The sequence below is a fragment of the Anser brachyrhynchus genome (genome assembly GCF_964034855.1).
Source record: "Anser brachyrhynchus genome assembly, chromosome: 2".
Taxonomy (NCBI): Eukaryota; Metazoa; Chordata; class Aves; order Anseriformes; family Anatidae; genus Anser; species Anser brachyrhynchus.
The window spans coordinates 93416435-93433678 of record NC_137695.1 but is presented as its reverse complement, the minus strand read 5'-3'; the positions used below and the strand labels follow the sequence as shown (position 1 = coordinate 93433678).

The 17244-nt window shown below is 39.5% G+C and overlaps 1 protein-coding gene across 2 annotated transcripts; it reads left to right on the top strand.

Annotated features, from left to right (window-relative positions):
* The first annotated feature begins 15 nt into the window (after positions 1 to 15).
* FH (fumarate hydratase) lies at positions 16 to 17230 on the top strand. 2 transcript variants are annotated; one of them, XM_080583058.1, is made up of 10 exons: positions 16 to 189; positions 5367 to 5501; positions 6281 to 6391; positions 8671 to 8847; positions 9876 to 10058; positions 11017 to 11182; positions 13021 to 13224; positions 14571 to 14698; positions 16277 to 16430; positions 17031 to 17230. In XM_080583058.1, the coding sequence occupies exons 1-10, from the start codon at positions 61 to 63 to the stop codon at positions 17171 to 17173; spliced, it is 1530 nt and encodes a 509-aa protein (XP_080439184.1). In that variant the 5' UTR covers positions 16 to 60; the 3' UTR covers positions 17174 to 17230. The 2 variants fall into 2 exon arrangements, with proteins under 2 accessions (XP_080439184.1, XP_080439185.1); XM_080583059.1 differs by lacking the exon at positions 16 to 189 and adding an exon at positions 1811 to 2111.
* The last annotated feature ends 14 nt before the right edge of the window (positions 17231 to 17244 follow it).

Below are 17244 nucleotides of genomic sequence, written 5' to 3'. Positions count from 1 at the left end.
ACGCCCGTCCGGGGCGGGTCTCTCCCCGCCCGCCGCCCTCCCACCCCCCAGCCCGACAGGATGCAGCGCTCCCTGCACGCCGCCCGCCGCCTGGGCGCCTCGGCCGCGCTCCGCGCCCCGCCGCCGCCCCCCCCGCCGCCCGCCTCCGCCGCCGCCTCCCGCTGGGGGCCGCCGCCGCGCGCCGCCATGGTGAGCACCGGGCGGGGGGGGGGGGGCAGCGCGGTGACCTCCAGCCGCCACCGCCGGCCGCCCGCGCCACGGCCCCGCCCCGCGCCGCCCCCCTGCCTCAGGGCGCGACGGCCGCGGCTGGGCCCGGGCCCTGAGCGAGGGGGAGTTTTTCGCCCCCAAAAAGGGGAGGAAGTCGGGTTGGGGAGGGTTAGGGGGGGTTTCTCGGGGTGCGTCTGGGGTTCGTCAGAGCCCCTGCGGCTTCCGAAAATAAAAATTAAAATAAAAAATCGGGCGGTTTCTGAGGGCTATGTAGAAATAAGAATTCATTCGGGCGCTTTCTGAGGAGTCTTAAGATACGAGCAGGAAAAAAACGTGTTTTCACGAAAAGGGGAGAAATCTGGGTTGCTGAAGGGCTAGGGAGGTCAGGCATCGGAACGGATTGCCCAGGGCGGTGGTGGAGTCACCATTCCTGGGGGTGTTCAAGGAAAGGTTGGACGTGGTGCTTAGGGACATGGTTTAGTGGGTGACATTGGTGGTAGGGGGATGGCTGGACCAGGTGATCCTGGAGGCCTCTTCCAACCTTAGTGATTCTGTGATTTTGTGATCTGTGACCCCTGAAATGCACTCTACGTTATTAGGCACGATCAGTTGACTGTGGGGCTGAAACATATGGGGGACTTGCTTGTGGCATGTTGCTCAGTATGAAAACAAGATATTCAAAAGCAACCTTGAATCTCAATACTAACAGCTAGGATACTGCATGAAGCCGTAGTCTCAGGTGCACCCATATGGTTTTGCTCCTAAAAATGAGGTAACTAAGGGCTGCTAGGTGAATTCCAGCAGGAAGTGGGGTGTTCGGGATTTGATGCTCGTAGTAAAATTTACTACAATGCTAGTTCCTGCTCTGTCATAGTGAGTGTGGGATAGCAAATAGCATTAAAAAAAGGAAGCTCCCAAATGAGTGAACAAGCTGCGCGGTGAATGAAACATGCCTTCATAGGAACACTGGTTTCAAAGCAGGTTATGTAATTCACAAGCCGTTGGCCTGTTGGTTGCTTCCCTTTTTTAATCTTCCTGTTGTGACATCCTCTAAGAAGGAATTAGAGATTGTGGCCTTTGTTTACTGGCTGAAGACCCCAAATTGTTGAAAGGCTGCAGTCTTACAATCAGTGCAGGTGTTTTGAGCTTTGTCAGGCGGAAATATGACCTGTCTGCGCTTAGGCATCATTAATTTTTTGGGTTTAAATAACAGCAGATGTTACAGCAAAATGTCCCTCCATGAATCTAGAACTCCAACAGACCTTGAATTCTTACAGGAAAACCTTGTATATTTTTATTTTCAAAAATTAAAATGCTATCCATCTGCCAAAGGAGAGTTACGGAGCACAAATTCCATTTTCTGCTGGTTCTTAAAGATCCCTTTTGACATGCTAAAAATTAATTTGAACTGAAATACTATATCCAAAAGCTGCCGCATCCTTAAATCAGAATATAACTTCCCACGGGAAGGATTATTGCAGCACTTCTTTTATTTGAATTTATATTGAATTGCCCGTTATGTAGCAATCGGTTCCAGCTGATTAGCTCCCTGCAGCAAGGCAAAAGTACACTTGTGTTTGCCTGACGGTGTAAGCTTCGGACTGCAGGTTCTCGGGATTTGGGGGCGGGGTGGGGGGCAGAGCACTCCCCAGGCCTGTTAAAAAAGAAGAGAAGATTTGTTTATGAGGGGTGGTCATTCTGTGCTGAGACGCACAGTGCTGGCAGCCTAAGCGAGCACTGGTGGCTGCCTTCGCTCGCGGCAGAGTTGCAGGGTTTGTGCTTGGCTCTGGACACAGGAGGCTTGGCAGGGCCGTGCTGCTGTCCCACCGCCGTGCTCCGCGCTCCTCGCTACAGGAATGGCTGCAGGAACAGCTCCACGACAGCTCCTAGAGCCGCTCAAGAGGGTGAATATGAGGGCATTTCTTCACTGGGAGGGTGACGGAGCACTGGGACAGGCTGCCCAGAGAGGTTGTGGGGTCTTCTTCTCTGGGGATATTCAAAACCCGCCTGGATTTGAATATCTCCACCTGGTCTAGGTGATCCTGCTCGGCAGGGGGGTTGGACTGGGTGATCTTCAGAGGTGCCAGCCTTGGCCATTCGGTGATTCTGTGAATCCCATCCAAGGAGCGGGGAAGCACGTTTTTTCATTTAAAAATGCAGACATTAAATTCTGCAAGCTGTTAGGTTCGTCAGCCAGGCTGAAGTCTGTAAGACGTTCGTGTTGATTTCTATGGTACCACGTGTACTTGCACAGTTAGGGGCTCAACCCTGATTAATGCCTGGGCGAATATCAGAAAATGGTGTCCCTTGCCTGCCAGAGTTCAAGACGTGTTTGGACTATGCTCTCAGTCATATGGTCTGAATTTTGAGTAGACCTGTGAGGAGCCAAGAGTTGGACTCAATGATCCTTGTGGGTCCCTTCCAGCTTGGGATGTTCTATGATTATATTCTCTGTACAGTTTTGTTTGGTCTTGTCTGTGTTGTTCTTGCCTTCGCTTAAGGCATCTGATGCTAATTATTGTTTGGTTTTGAGTAGTCAATATAGGTAAGTATTGGAATTTAGTTTACTTACTTTAATACGGATAAAAAATACTTTCTTTTTTTCTTAGTGTTACTTGTCCCTCTGTTAATCAGCAAACGACATTCAGCTTGAAGCAGCTTACCCTGTTAACTTCATGGGAGTCTGTAAACGTGTGTAATGAGGAATTGGCTAGGGAAGTAAAATTTATTTATTTTTAATAACAGGATTTTGTTGTTGAAAGGTTCTTGAACTAGGGGCTACTGATCCCTCCTGGCCCTGTTTATCTTTGTTTCTCCGTTGTTGACGCTGGAATTACGCATGAGGAATCACTTGTGCAACTGCTAGCATTTTTTGTCTAGAAGGTTACAGACCATTTAACTTTTTTATACTGAGTGTGGATACTTCTGGTGATTGAGCCACTGACTGTGTTAAGAGCTTGGAATTCAGTTGATTCTGCTTAAGCAGCTCTAAGGAAAGCCTCATCTTGTCTGCTTCCACCAGGTGTCCGATTATCAGGAGTGGGAATTTCAGAGGACAGTAGACATCAGTGATGTTTATCTGTTTTTTGTTGACATGAACATGAATTAAAACAGTGATCAACTCAGAATCGAGAGGGTTAGAGAAAGTCTGGACGGCGTATCGGCCCGTGCTAATCAGTGTGCCTGTGGGGTCAGTGTCTGTGGGAGAGTGAAAAGCGAGGTCTGGGGAGTGGGACAGCAACCCAAGAGCTAACCCGTGCTACTTGTGGGCTGGGCTGCCGTTTCTTTTGGGTCGTACACAATACCTGCTCTGCAAGAGAACCTCGTGCAAACAGGGATGATGTCTGGTGCGTGTTTGCCGGTGTACCTGATGGCAGGGCCCCTTGTGTGGCTGAGAGCACCGCTTAGGACAGTGAAAAGACCGGACTGCTCGCACTGCTCCCACCTGCCTCTGGCCATCCGCAGCGATGCGGAGCTGGGCAGGCTGCTGGAGAGCCTCTGCTGCTGCGCACGCACGCCGAGACCCGTAAAACGGGGAGCAAATAAAACTGGCCAAGAAACGAGAGGAACAGGATGGTGTTGTGGTGTTCCTCTCGTTTCTTGGCCAGTTTTTCCTTCAGCGTCCCCAGCATCACTTGGCAAGTTTGTTGGTCGGCTCCTTGTGAGAGGAAACGTTTCCTTTCACTTGCCCTGAGCGTGGCTCTTGCTGGCCAAGTTATGTGGCTTCTGTTTCTTGGAAGAGGCAGGCAGAGAGCACCTAATACCTCTTGCCATTCTACTGATGCTTTTTTTGGCCTTGATTTTCCTTCAGTCCCCAAGTTGTCTCTCTTCTGAACGACAAAGTTAGTCTTCTTAAGAAAGCTGTTCCCCACCTTTGATCAGTCTTACTGCCTTTTCCTTGAACAGTTTCCAATAATAAGCTTTTTGAGATGAAAGTAATCAAATCTGCACAACGTTTTCAAAATACAAATAAACTGCGATAGCACAGAGATGTTTCTTCCTCTATCCTCTGCTTTTCTTCCTAGTTCCTCACGTTCAATTTTCTTCTTTCACCACATTGCATCACTGAGTTGGTGCTTTGATGCTTGATGGACCCAAGGACTCACACCTGAGGGTCATAGTTAGGCCAGAGCCCGCCACTGTGTATGTATATATCCTACCTATGAAGCTGGGATTTGTGGTTAAAAATTCAGAAAGGCTTCTTCCCCTTCCTGAAGACGGTGCAAGAGGGTAACCCCCTGTTGTGGGGAAGAGTGAACATCTTCCTCTCAGCAAACTGGGGCTTTGCTGACAGAAATCTGGGGAGAAGAGTAAAGCTGCTCTTACTGCTTCCTGTCCAGTCCCATACCTTGTGGAGCTGCATACGAGTGTGACTGCGTTGTCATAAATGAATGGATTATTTCTTAAACAAACAAAAAAAAAAGTAAAAATTTACTCTTCAGTTGATGTACATCAGCTAAACTTTATTTACTTCTGGCTGCGTTAGATAATGCATGCTAGGTGTATATATGTGATACATAAATCTTGCCTTATCTAAGCACAAAATATACCTATGTACAGTTTCTTAATGTTGCTCAGCTACTTTGGTTAGGGAAACTGTCTTCCTGTTTTTTTGGATTTAAGGCAGGAATTACTGCCAGTAACTTGGAACTGAATTAGCTGCTCTCTTCCAGTACTTTAATTCTGTCAGGTGCGCCGTGTGGATTTTAAGTAGGGATTTTGCTACACACGTGTTGCCTGGGTGGATGCCATCTGCATTGCCATGCCCCTTTGTAAGTTTGTTTTAACAAATCAGCCATTCTGTAAATTGTAAAATGAGTTGCCAAGGCTTCAAAAGAAATCGAGTCTTTATCAGTATGACTTGTGTCATACAGTGAGCAGCCAAAGTCCTAAGTCTTTCAGTGCTGCCTGTCACCAGTGGGTCTGCCAGGCTATATATTTGTAGTTCTGATTCGTTTAGTGAGACAGGTATTCACACTAGAAAAATGTCTAAAGTTTGAGGATATAATTAGAAAAATACCTATGACCACACACCGCAGCTGTGTATCTTTGTTATCTTTTTTCCTCTTATTGTGCATTTTTTCTTAACCGTGTCTCCTTTCAAAAAGGAGGTGCTGTTTATTGGTGTTTTAAGCATACATTTTTTTTCTTTTCCACAGTCCACTCAAGAGTCTTTTAGGATAGAATATGATACTTTTGGTGAACTGAAGGTCCCAAGTGACAAATACTATGGTGCCCAGACTGTAAGATCTACGATGAATTTCAAGATCGGAGGTGTTTCAGAAAGGATGCCAGTAAGTAATTCAAGCCTGTGCTCATTTATTCTCTGCCAGTATAATTTGTATGTGAGTGAATACCTTTTTTTAGTCTTTTGCTGGGAAAATGGGCAATTAAAGATATTAATTTCATTGTTAAGTTACTATTCTGTGGTAGTTTTTTTTAATTTACATAAATTGGATATAGTTTTTGAATAATTAATTTATTCTTTTTTTTTTTTTAATGAGGTAAATAGAAGTCTTTCAATTTCCTGAAGACCAAAGGCTATGGATAGAGTAGTTCCCTGTATAATTACGTTCACTCTAGTGTTATGTAGTTTGTTACTGAAGATGTTTAGTTTGGCATGGACTGATGTGAAATTGCTTTTTCACTTGTGGCTGGGCTTAGAGCATAAGTGTACGCAAACTTTGTCATGCACTGTTTTTGCCTGTACTGGAACAAGCCAGTTTGCCTTCAAAGATTATATTTTAGAAACAGATCTAGTTCTTCTTTTCTGTAAATGTTAATGCATGTAGTCCATCTTGATACATATAGCGTAACTGGACTTGGAAGGAAAGGGTGAGCGATGTACATACAGCTTTCTGTACTGCTTGGGTGAACGTTACTTATAATGGGAGCACAGGTTGTCTGACTTAGATGGCTCCTTGGTTGCTTGATGGACTATTGCTGCATTTAAGATCAGAAGGAGGTTGATTTAGAACTAGATCTGCAGTATGGGTTTCTAAATGTCCTCTGTTGGAAAAAAAAAAAGAAACAACAACAACCAAACATATTTAAACTCATTCTTGTGTCTCAGGTTCAAGTTATAAGGGCTTTTGGCATCTTGAAGAGAGCAGCAGCTGAAGTAAATCAAGATTATGGTCTTGACCCAAAGATTGCTAATGCTATTGTAAAGGCAGCGGATGAGGTAGGAATGAACTGTTGAAAATACTAGAACTGACATTGTATTTTTGGTTAGCTTTTCGTGGGAATACTGTTTGAAGGCTGGGGGAAGACCTCTTGGGTTTCTTAAATAGTTCAAGCAAAGCATTTATTGTTAAACTTTATCAGGCTCAGAAATCTTTTACTTAATGTTTTACTATTCTATGCTTTTAGACATTTTAGAATAGTGTTCCAATGTATTTTGGTGTTTAAGTTATATAAAAAAAAAAACACATAATTTTTCCTCACTATTAGGGCTGCCTACTACTTGCATAATGTTTTTGGGATGACTCTTACCAGATAAACAGTATAAAAAAGTCTAGGAAGGGAATAGAATTTTGGTTCATTCAGCTAATGTGAAATCTGACATGCAAGCAAAGCTTTTCCTCTTTGGAAGTCTCCAGTCTGTTAATCCATTGCATCTCTGTAGCATGAAGACCATCTGCAGTATGAATAGTTTCTCTGTTGCTGGTCTGTTTCCTCTTCAGACTTAAGGTTACTACTAAATCTGTGCTTTTTGAAGTATCACTTTTGTAGCTAAAGAGGACGTGATGCAGAGGCATCTCCTCTTTCTCGGGATAAGTGCCACCCAAATGCACAGTTATGAATGAACGTAAACTGAGATATGGTAATACTGTGGGTGGTGCTTTGCATAAATCAACAGAGATGTTTAGCGAGAAGCATTGTGGCACAGAGCTTTCTTCTTCTTCAAAAGCTTTTGAATATTTCAGTATTTGCAGAAGCCACGTCCTCTCTCTACCATCTCTAACACCATGAATCCCAAGTACCAAGAGCTTTGGAGAACTCCAGAATATGATTTCAGGAGGACTGTGATGTAACCTGAAAATCTGGAGATTGTTATCTAGCCTCAAAGTTGTAACAACAGATCTCCTGGTTTGCATTCTGAGTTTTTCTCAGGTTGATATCTATGGGGGTGATACTTAAGAGCACAGATTTTGATACTACTGTAAATGTACTTAGAAAAAATTCTCTAAATACATATAAGGTTCAACAGGGTCCAAAAAATGTAGATGGAACAGGACAATATTCCTACCCGTTGCTTTGTCTTGATTTAAGACAGCAGTTGTCACAGCTTACCTGCAGAAGATGTAAGTTGATGTAGGCATTTGTAGTTGATCAGGACCTTGTTCCCATGGGTAATCTGCAAGTCAATGCATATGAATCTTTTTAGGTCTGTGTGATTCTCTTGTTTATATGCTCCATTTGTCTGTAACAAGTTCAGGTATAGTTTAGGTATGGTAAAGACAGTCATGACGTCTTTTTAGGAACCTCAGTTTAAAGCCATGTAGGCCCAGGGAAAACGCGCCTTCCAGGAGGAAGATATTTGATTGCAGCAGCTCTTTTTGTTGATGCAGAAGATAATGTCTGTAACATGTCTGGACCTTCCATATGTGAAATTCATTTCTGGAGAAATTTCAATGTTAATTATACAAATACCATGTGCTGCATGGGCATGCCCACTGACCTTTGGCAAAAATACCTCTTCTGGGAGACCATTTTCCATAGGGAATGACTTTCTGAATGCCTCAAATTCAAATTGTTGTGTAGTTGTTATCTGTTCATGACGAAACTGTGCAGCTGTTGAACTTGATTTCCGAGGAGAAAGCAGGGCACCCATGCTGATGAGAAGTTTGTAACCGGATAAGCAGACAGAAAACGGACGTTTCTGATACACAAAGGATGGTCATGAATCAAGGAGACACAACACTGAGTCAGTACCCTGAAGCACCTTAAGTACTGATTTAGAAACTACTTAATAACATCTCTCAGGGAAGGAAAATATCTTAACCTGAACAAATAACTATGGAAGGGAGAACCAGCACTTACTACCTCTGCTTCCACCCAGGGGGATCAGAATCTGAACTGCTTTAAAATTTGGGAAGGAGGAGATGTTTTTGGACCTATAAAATCATCTGGATTTGGGAAAGAGAATAGATAACTTAAAAGACCGTGTTTTAATCTTTTATATCTATGACTATAGAAAAGGAAATTAAATTATATATTTCTGGGTGTTTTAGAACTTAACATCTTCAAAAAGCATAGCAAACATTTTTCGTCCTTTTAATATTTAGTATAAAAACACCAAACTCTTCTTAATTATTCCAGTGTAATTATACATATAATCATTGTGAATTTATAAATATAATGGAAAACTGTTTGAATTATAGCTATAAAATTCTCAGTTTATGCTGCTTATTATTTTTTCCCAGTAGAACAGCGCTTCTCTCTCTTTTTCTATTATAGGTAGCTGAAGGAAAATTAAACGATCACTTTCCACTGGTGGTGTGGCAGACTGGGTCTGGAACTCAAACCAACATGAATGTCAATGAAGTCATCAGCAATAGAGCCATTGAGATCATGGGAGGCAAACTGGGGAGCAAAATCCCAGTACATCCAAATGATCATGTTAACAAAAGTCAGGTCATTATACTCACATTATACTTCTTTTAATGTCAAAAATATTCTTTTTGAATTGTGAATTTCAAATTCTCTTACAGCCACTGTTTAGATAAGCTTTGTATATGGTTAAGTACATATGTAAACATATGGGAAAATAAAAATATATGGAAAAGTGAGTTCTGTTTACAGCCTTGTTGACAGTTTTCCAGGTTTTAGGTTTTTCAGATTAAATCAACTTTGAAATGTTACACAGTGACAGTATGATTTTTTCAGATTAAAAACTCTGAACCTTACCTATGACAGATGAATTCATACAAGTTGTAGTAGGCAGAGGTGGCTTGGTGACAACCGCTGCTACTGCAGCCAGTTTTAAAGAAGCTAACTATAGATCCAGTTTCTAGAGGTTGAATACACGTAGCTGCTATCTCCCTACTATATTACATAAAGCATGTAGAAAAAATAATAAATTGGCTAAATGTCCTGTAATTGGCAAGTGAAATATCCATTTCATATTTTTTCCCCAGGGATTTTAGTACACATGTTTATTATACTTCACTCTTAATATTTTGTTCAGATTAGTTGAAGTTTGAGCCAGTAAGTTGCTTGCATCCCTTCCTGATCTTTTGTGCTTACTCAGTATCCTGGGAACTATGGAATTACCACTACCTAATCAGTGTGTTGAACTTTTAAAGTCACCTACAGTTTCTTTAAAATCTTCTGTCCATTCGTTATCTGTCTTTAGTAATTACTGTAGCAATTTTTTTTTCTTTTTTTGTCCCAGTTGTTTAATGAACAGTCTAGTTATGAGGGTATAGTTACTTTCTGTGGGTATAGTTATAAAAAGCTGATTTTATTAGAAGGATGCTAGGCTGGAGTTCAGAAGATTTGATTATTTCTTCAGAGTGACTTGTGGAACACTGCCAAGGTTTCTATGCTGTGCTTAGTTTCTTCTTCTTAATGAAATAAAGAGAATAAAGCCGTACGTGTAAATCTTACAGGTACTATGGTGAGAAAAGTCTGTAAAGAAATTTCTCAATATTCCTTCACAGAGTTCCAATGACACTTTCCCAACAGCAATGCATATTGCTGCTGCCCAGGAGGTTAATGAGGTGTTGTTACCTGGATTAAAGAAGCTACAGAATGCACTTGAAGCAAAATCCAAAGAGTTTTCCCAAATCATAAAAATAGGACGCACTCATACACAAGATGCTGTTCCACTTACGCTTGGACAGGTAAAAATAAATAAATAAAACATTTGTTTCGGGAAAAAAAAAGTAAGTATTGTGGGGGAAACAGAGGCAAATGTGAGAAGACCTAAATTAGTTGATAGTTTAAGATAAATTAAGTAGCTGGCTGAATCTCAGTCAGAGTATTTTTATCTTTTTTGGAGTTTTCTGAATGTTGTATTCCTAATAACTGCGTTGCAAATTTTCTTAAAATTTTCCATGCATGTTTTATGTCTAATGGTAGCAAGATATGAATGATTTCAAAATGATGTGTGATTACCAAGTAATGAAACATATTTCTTTTATACTGGCATCAGAAGGAACAAGGTAGATTTAGTCTGTAATCTCTAATCTCATATAAATGAGGTTTTGACAACATACAGAACTACTGAGTATTTAGAACAAAAATCTTTGATACATGATCATATATATATGACAAATCTTTGTTATTATATTGTCAAGAATGGCTTATATTACGTTACTTGGTAAGATATTAATTTAAAGTGAACTAATAAAAATCCGTAGAAAATTTGTGGGTCTTTATTTTAGTTAGTAAGAAGCCCACCCACGCATTCCCTGGGGGGTTGAGAGCGAACAAAGCCCAGGAGCCATTTGCTAATTGTAACTTGAGACTTTGTTAATTTAATTTGAGATCTGATTTACCTTGGATTCAGATCCTACAAAGTATATTACTGAAGTATAAGGCAAGAGAAAGATGCGTTGTATATAGATTTTTATATATGTAGGTTGCTTTTATGTGTAATTGCTCCTGCTGTGTGAGCAGGCTTATAATAGATGTAAATTTTCCTTCTTAATGAGAACATGTTTTAGCATCTGGGTTGATTTCACTGCCTTCAGGTTCTTAAGTAATTGAGCACTGTTGTTAACAATCTAAATAATTCTACTTGCTTATTCCTTTTTGTCTTCTTTGTGTTTTATTTTTTTATGCTCCATTCTTCCAAAGGAATTTAGTGGCTATGTGCAACAAATTAAATATGGTGTGGCTAGGATTGAGTCAACCATGCCAAGGGTCTATCAGCTGGCAGCTGGTGGGACTGCAGTTGGTACAGGATTAAACACAAGAATTGGCTTTGCTGAGAAAGTTGCTGCTAAAGTGGCTGAACTGACGGGTGAGGAATGATGTTTCAGAGTTATCGGTAAAGCAGTATGTGGAAAACAGTCAAATTCACACTAAAATGTTCAGTTTCCATGCTTCTCCAAGTTCTCAAATTGTTTCTGTATTTTAGTAAGAAACTTTCTGTTAATGCTGTGTGTTGTAAACCTTATACCCAGGATTTTGCATGCAATGTATTTTTCTAATTGTGCTCAGTGCAGTGAGAGTGACTGCCATGAGTAAGGTTTATTGGAGATGGGTTCTGTTTCAGACTTCTATTATTAGCCCAGCCATAATATGCCTGTTTGGATCTCTGCTTCTCTTAATCTACAGTGACTTGCTGCAAAAGAGGGGGAGAAACGAACAAAAAAAACCTTCCAAAAACCACTAGTTTATTCATGTGAAAGAGTACAAGGTAGCTGCCTGATTTTTGATTCTGGCTTTCAAGATCTTTGTAGATCTTGAAACTTAATTTACAGAGCTACTGATTGTTTTGATTGTAAACTCCTATGTCACGATATCTGTCTTAAAAATGTCCCCAAAGTGAATGCATACATCTTTCATGTAAATTTAACATCTAAACATCTATAACATCTAAAACTGCTTATCAGCAGTATTTTTATATTAATGGGTTTGTAATTCACAATTTATTAGAGGGCCGAGATTTTCCTGTACCCTGGTGGGGAAGAAGTAACATGATGACTAGCACCTGCTGAGGAGCAGTAAAGGGCTTGTTTTGGTGCTTGAATAAGCCACGAGAGCTTTAGGAAGCTGTCCCATCTCACCCTTGTTAGGTGTACTGTATGTGTGGGTTGTACAAGTTTAAAACAAGAAGAGCAGACCATTTAAGTTCCTAGTGTTCTTAGATATTACGTTTGTTGGCAAAGGCAAAATGGGAAGTTTGGAATGATTCTGGCAGCTGTGAGATGCAGAAGCCCATGCAAATGGAGCAGGAGCCAGTGTTTGGCAGGAGCTACAAAACACAGCAGAACTTTTGCTGTTCCTGTAGCAAATGGGGTTATGCTACTCTTGTTGGTTGAACTGGTAAAGTGAGCTCAGACCAGTAATTTTGTGGCACAAGCCCAGCCCACAGTCAGCGTTCCTGCACACCCCCTTACTGATGCCCATTACCGCTAATAAAATTCTGCTGAGAATTTTCTTCAGGGGAAGATCCTGAAGAAATTTTTTTGGTTGTGGAACTTAGCTGCAAATTACAGACTTATTTAACATAAACAGAGCTGTTGTTCCCCTGCTTTTGCTGTTGACAGTAGTTTCAGGCATCTTAAATCATAGTTTTCCCATGTTCTGTCTGGTTTGTTGTTCCTTTGCAGTGCTGATGCTTGGATGCATCTTTTTTTCTTTAAGTAGCTAATTCCATTGCAATTACTTTTTATTTGTCCTAATGTCTGCACTGCGCTGCAAAAACCTATTTTCATAGCTGGGAGAAAACATCCTTAAAATCGATGATCTTAAAAAACTAACTTGATAAAAGAGAAGAAATGCATATGTCTGGGCTAACCTACAAGAGATTATTGACATTTATATTGTGGTGGAAGGCAAACGCTGTGTTGCTTCAGGTGAGACACAGCATGGGAGTTTGAAATCTATAACTTTGCTGCAGGTTCATGCTTGAATGTCATGTTCTTCTGTATTTTAGTGACTTTTATTGTGCCTTTTGTATTGAATTGAATCAGTTTAAGAAATATGTTTGTGAGGAAATGTCCAGAGAAGAGTGAAATGAACTTACAGTATTATTAATATAATTTTATATTAAGCTAATTAAGTGCTAGATCATCTGCTTTATGTCTGCATGGAAGTGTCTCACCGGTTTCATATTTTCCACCCTCCCTGTAGGTTTGCCTTTTGTCACTGCTCCAAATAAATTTGAAGCCCTCGCAGCTCATGATGCTCTAGTTGAACTCAGTGGAGCTATGAACACAGTGGCATGTAGTCTGATGAAAATAGCTAACGATATTCGTTTCCTGGGTTCTGGACCACGCTCTGGACTAGGAGAACTCATCCTGCCTGAAAATGAACCAGGAAGCAGTATCATGCCAGGTACAGAGGAAACATACAGAGAAAAATCAGAGAAAATTTGTCTTTTTTTCTTTTTTTTTTTTATTGTTCTGGACCTTACCAAAGGTCCAGAAAGATACTTACCAAAAGATATTTAACCAAACACCCCCCACAAATGTTAGTAAGTCCATGATTCAACACTTCTGTCAGTTTTTCTTCTCCCATATTTCACCAAAACTGTGCTCATAAAAATGCTTGCACAGCTGTGTGTTGGCAAGTATATGAAAGTGAGTAATATCTGTAAACTTGTACTATATTAATACAAACATACTTCTCAAAACCTTCTTTTAGAATTGCAAGATCACTACTATTTTCAGGTAAAGACTTTCTGAAACAAGCTTTACATGGTTTAATCTATGAATTATAGCATCTGCTAATTGAGGATGTATTGTATTAGCAATACTATGATGTGCATTGTCTTTACTTCCTAACATTATTAATGTTGTGTGCTCAGATTTTCCTTTACTGCAATGATTCCATTCTATGGGAGAATAAGAAAGGAAAGTATAATATATTATAATATCATTCCTTGCCTCTCTCCTGAAAAGTTTGTACATATGACTGTTGTAGATCCAAAACTATTCTAAGCGTGTTCTTCTTGTACGATAAATTATGAAAGGAAAAAGTTGTGAGTATATCTGGCTTTAAATAGGCAGATAATGAATGCTCTTATTAGGATTAATTCTAGAAATGAAATCAACTGTAAAACGTTCTTGTTGGCGGATGCCTGAATTTTGTGTTTGTTTGTTTTTGTTTTGCTTTGTTTTCCTGACAAAGTAAACAGAGTGTAACAGTTTTGTTACAAAATACTATTAAAAAACTGTGATACTTTTTTTAAGTTGACTGAGATTTGGTAATGATTTACCAGAAACATCTACCTACTCAAATAAAGACAGATAATAATCTCATAACTATTAAGAGCTGCTTAGCTCGTGCACATTTAGTCGAGCTCTCAAAGGCTGTGCTACAGCAGCCTCTGGTGTTGGAGGTGGCCTTCTTTAAAACTTGATATTCCACAAATCTTTCTTCCCTTTCAAAAGAAGAGAATACAACTGAAGGTTTTATATTTTGCAGAGAATGGGGAATTAATTAAGACTGGTGAGCTTCGTTTTAAGTTTATAAGGCATAAGAAATTCTAGCTGAATTACTGCAACAGTACAGTGAATTGAACATCACTTATGGATTTTATTTTTTTTTTTAATTTCTGTGGTGAACAGAGGAGTAAGACGTTACCTCCTACAAAATGTCTTCTGTTCAACGTGATTTGGAACAAATGATGTATTTATTTATTTTCTTATTCTTTGGTAACCTTTTTCTCTCCCAAATAGGAAAAGTGAATCCTACCCAGTGTGAAGCAGTGACCATGGTGGCAGCCCAAGTTATGGGAAATCATGTTGCTGTTACTGTAGGAGGTAGCAATGGACATTTCGAACTGAATGTTTTTAAGCCTATGATGGTAAGTTCAAAAAGTTGTAAAATGTCTCGGACTTCTGAAGTCATCACTTACTCAGTCAGTTAACTAGGGAAAAAGCTCAGTGAATTTTTGGTCAATACAAGCACTGGAGAAGCCGATAAAATGTGAGAATACATTTTATTATTTTTATGGTAATAACTTGTTATTTTGACTGGGAACTGGCAGTTTTTTTACATGAATCTATGTTATACTGTTGAGCATTTATCTTAAAAATGTGTGTTCATTGGTCAAAGGAAGCAGGGAGAGAGGACCACAATCTGAGACAAACTTTTGTCCAAAGCCAGAGAGAGTTTAGTATTTTAGCTAAAATTAGGACTTTCTCATTTTATATACAGAAAACTCTTACTAGTATCTGTTTCTGCGGAATACCAAAGTTTATATGCTTTTGGCAACTGTTAGATAAAACTGTAAATGATTGGTCTTAGATCTCACTTCCGTAGGGTAAGCAGGATACACTAGGGTACATACTGCTGTTTTTCTATATTTTAATTTTAAAAAGTCAAGATAATGAAGTGTTAACAAATCACCTGGTACTGGAACATTTTCAAATCAAGTCATAATACTTTTATTCTTTGGGTTATATACATTTTTTCTTAAAACTAAGAATGAAAAACGGGAGAAATTGAGGAAAAGAATATAAACAATAGGATCAAATCAGAAGATTGTGGAGAACTGTGTGTAAGATGGTGAAGGAATATTGTAGATTAGATTAGGGTAGGATGATAGTTTAAAAAAGAATGAAAGTGTATTGTGGAAAAGATCCTAATATTATATAGAAGTAACAAGAAAGCTTTTGATTTTCTTGTCTTTTTGTTAGATACCAGAGGCATGAGGAAAGTAGTATGCCGTATGTTCTTTTTCTACACTGCCTATACTGGTTGATACTATTTTTTTTTTTTAGTATGTTAGAAATTATTGAAAGAAAATTGAAATTCTATAATCGTTTTTTTTTTCTTCCTGTTTGTTTAGGGTACTGTTTTTACACCCCACCCCACCCCCCTCCGTTTGAACAAAGTTTTAAGCATATAGCATCTGGTTTTGACAGCCCTGACCCCCACCCCCAAAAAATCATAGCAGAACATAAGTTCTGATAGAAACAGACACCCCTTAACAAGAAAAAGAAAAAGCTGGTATGTTATAGATTGTCAAGGCAGATGGCTAATGCCAGACATTATTGTACTTTTTATTCTAAAATGTCTTCTTTTGATTGGTACTTGGGGGGTGGGAGAAAAAATGACCTTGAATTAAATTCCTTTATGTATTTTTTTACTTGGTATTTGTGAACTGTTCTAACAAAACATCTGTACATGCTGTGGTCTTTTTTGGGCAAGAGTTCTTCATCTCTTACATGATTTTCACAAAATTCTTTTAAATGGGAGTGGCTGAGCTTAGCCTGCGGGGGGAAGAGGGATTATTATTTTATGTACTACTTCTCTGCAAACTAAAGAAGCAAGTTTTAGGGGAAAGAGGAGCATTGGTTATGAGCAAATGTGCCTGACTGCGCAACAATTAATTTATGAATGTAATAACTGGTACTTTTTTTTTTTTCTTTTGTGTTAGATTAAAAATGTTTTAAACTCTGCAAGACTTCTCGGAGATGTTTGCGTTTCTTTCACTGACAACTGTGTAGTTGGAATCCAAGCCAATACTGACAGGATCAACAAACTAATGAGTGAATCTCTGATGTTGGTAACAGCACTTAACCCACATATAGGTAGGTTTAAAGCTTGGAAACTTGTCAAAAAATATTCTGAAATATTTCACAGTAACGTTATTTTGCACGCGTTATTTTTATCACCACAATGTTTAGGAAACCAAGTTCTGGGCCAGGCCATAAAGGTAGTTTACTTTAACGTCGCTAATTACTGTGAGTGGTGAAAAAGATGTGTTCTGCTTGAATAACAGTGCCTTAAAGAAATGATTCTGAACAGAAGTCAAGAAAAGGAGATTGAGAGAATTTGTATACCTGTCGTCCCAATATGACCTTTAATAATAATGAAAAGTGAAAGATTACAATCTGTGTTTTTATTTTAAAGAAGAAAGTCACATAAAACGTTTATGTAAATGCATTGAGGCCTGTTTAAGATACCTACGTTAGGAGACTGAATTTAACACCTACATGAAGACCATTTTAAGTAAGGAGTATAATACATCTGGTGAATGTTTTCTGCAAATCGAGTTGTTTAGTAATAGCAATACCTCACAAATTTATTTTCCAAAGATGAAGTGTCCTACTTTTTTTTTTTTTTATTATCTCTAATGAAAGTCTTTTGAAACTGCAAGTAGCTGAATTGTTCGTGTTGGTTTGTTGCAGGGTACGATAAAGCAGCCAAGATTGCCAAAACGGCGCACAAGGAGGGGACGACGTTAAAAGAAGCCGCCATAAAGCTGGGGTTCCTCACGTCAGACCAGTTTGACCAGTGGGTCAAGCCTAAAGACATGTTGGGACCCCAGTAACCGCTTGGAAATAAACGTGTTCTTAACTTAAAAGCGAATAAAACAAAAGAAATCTGATGTGATTTGTTTGG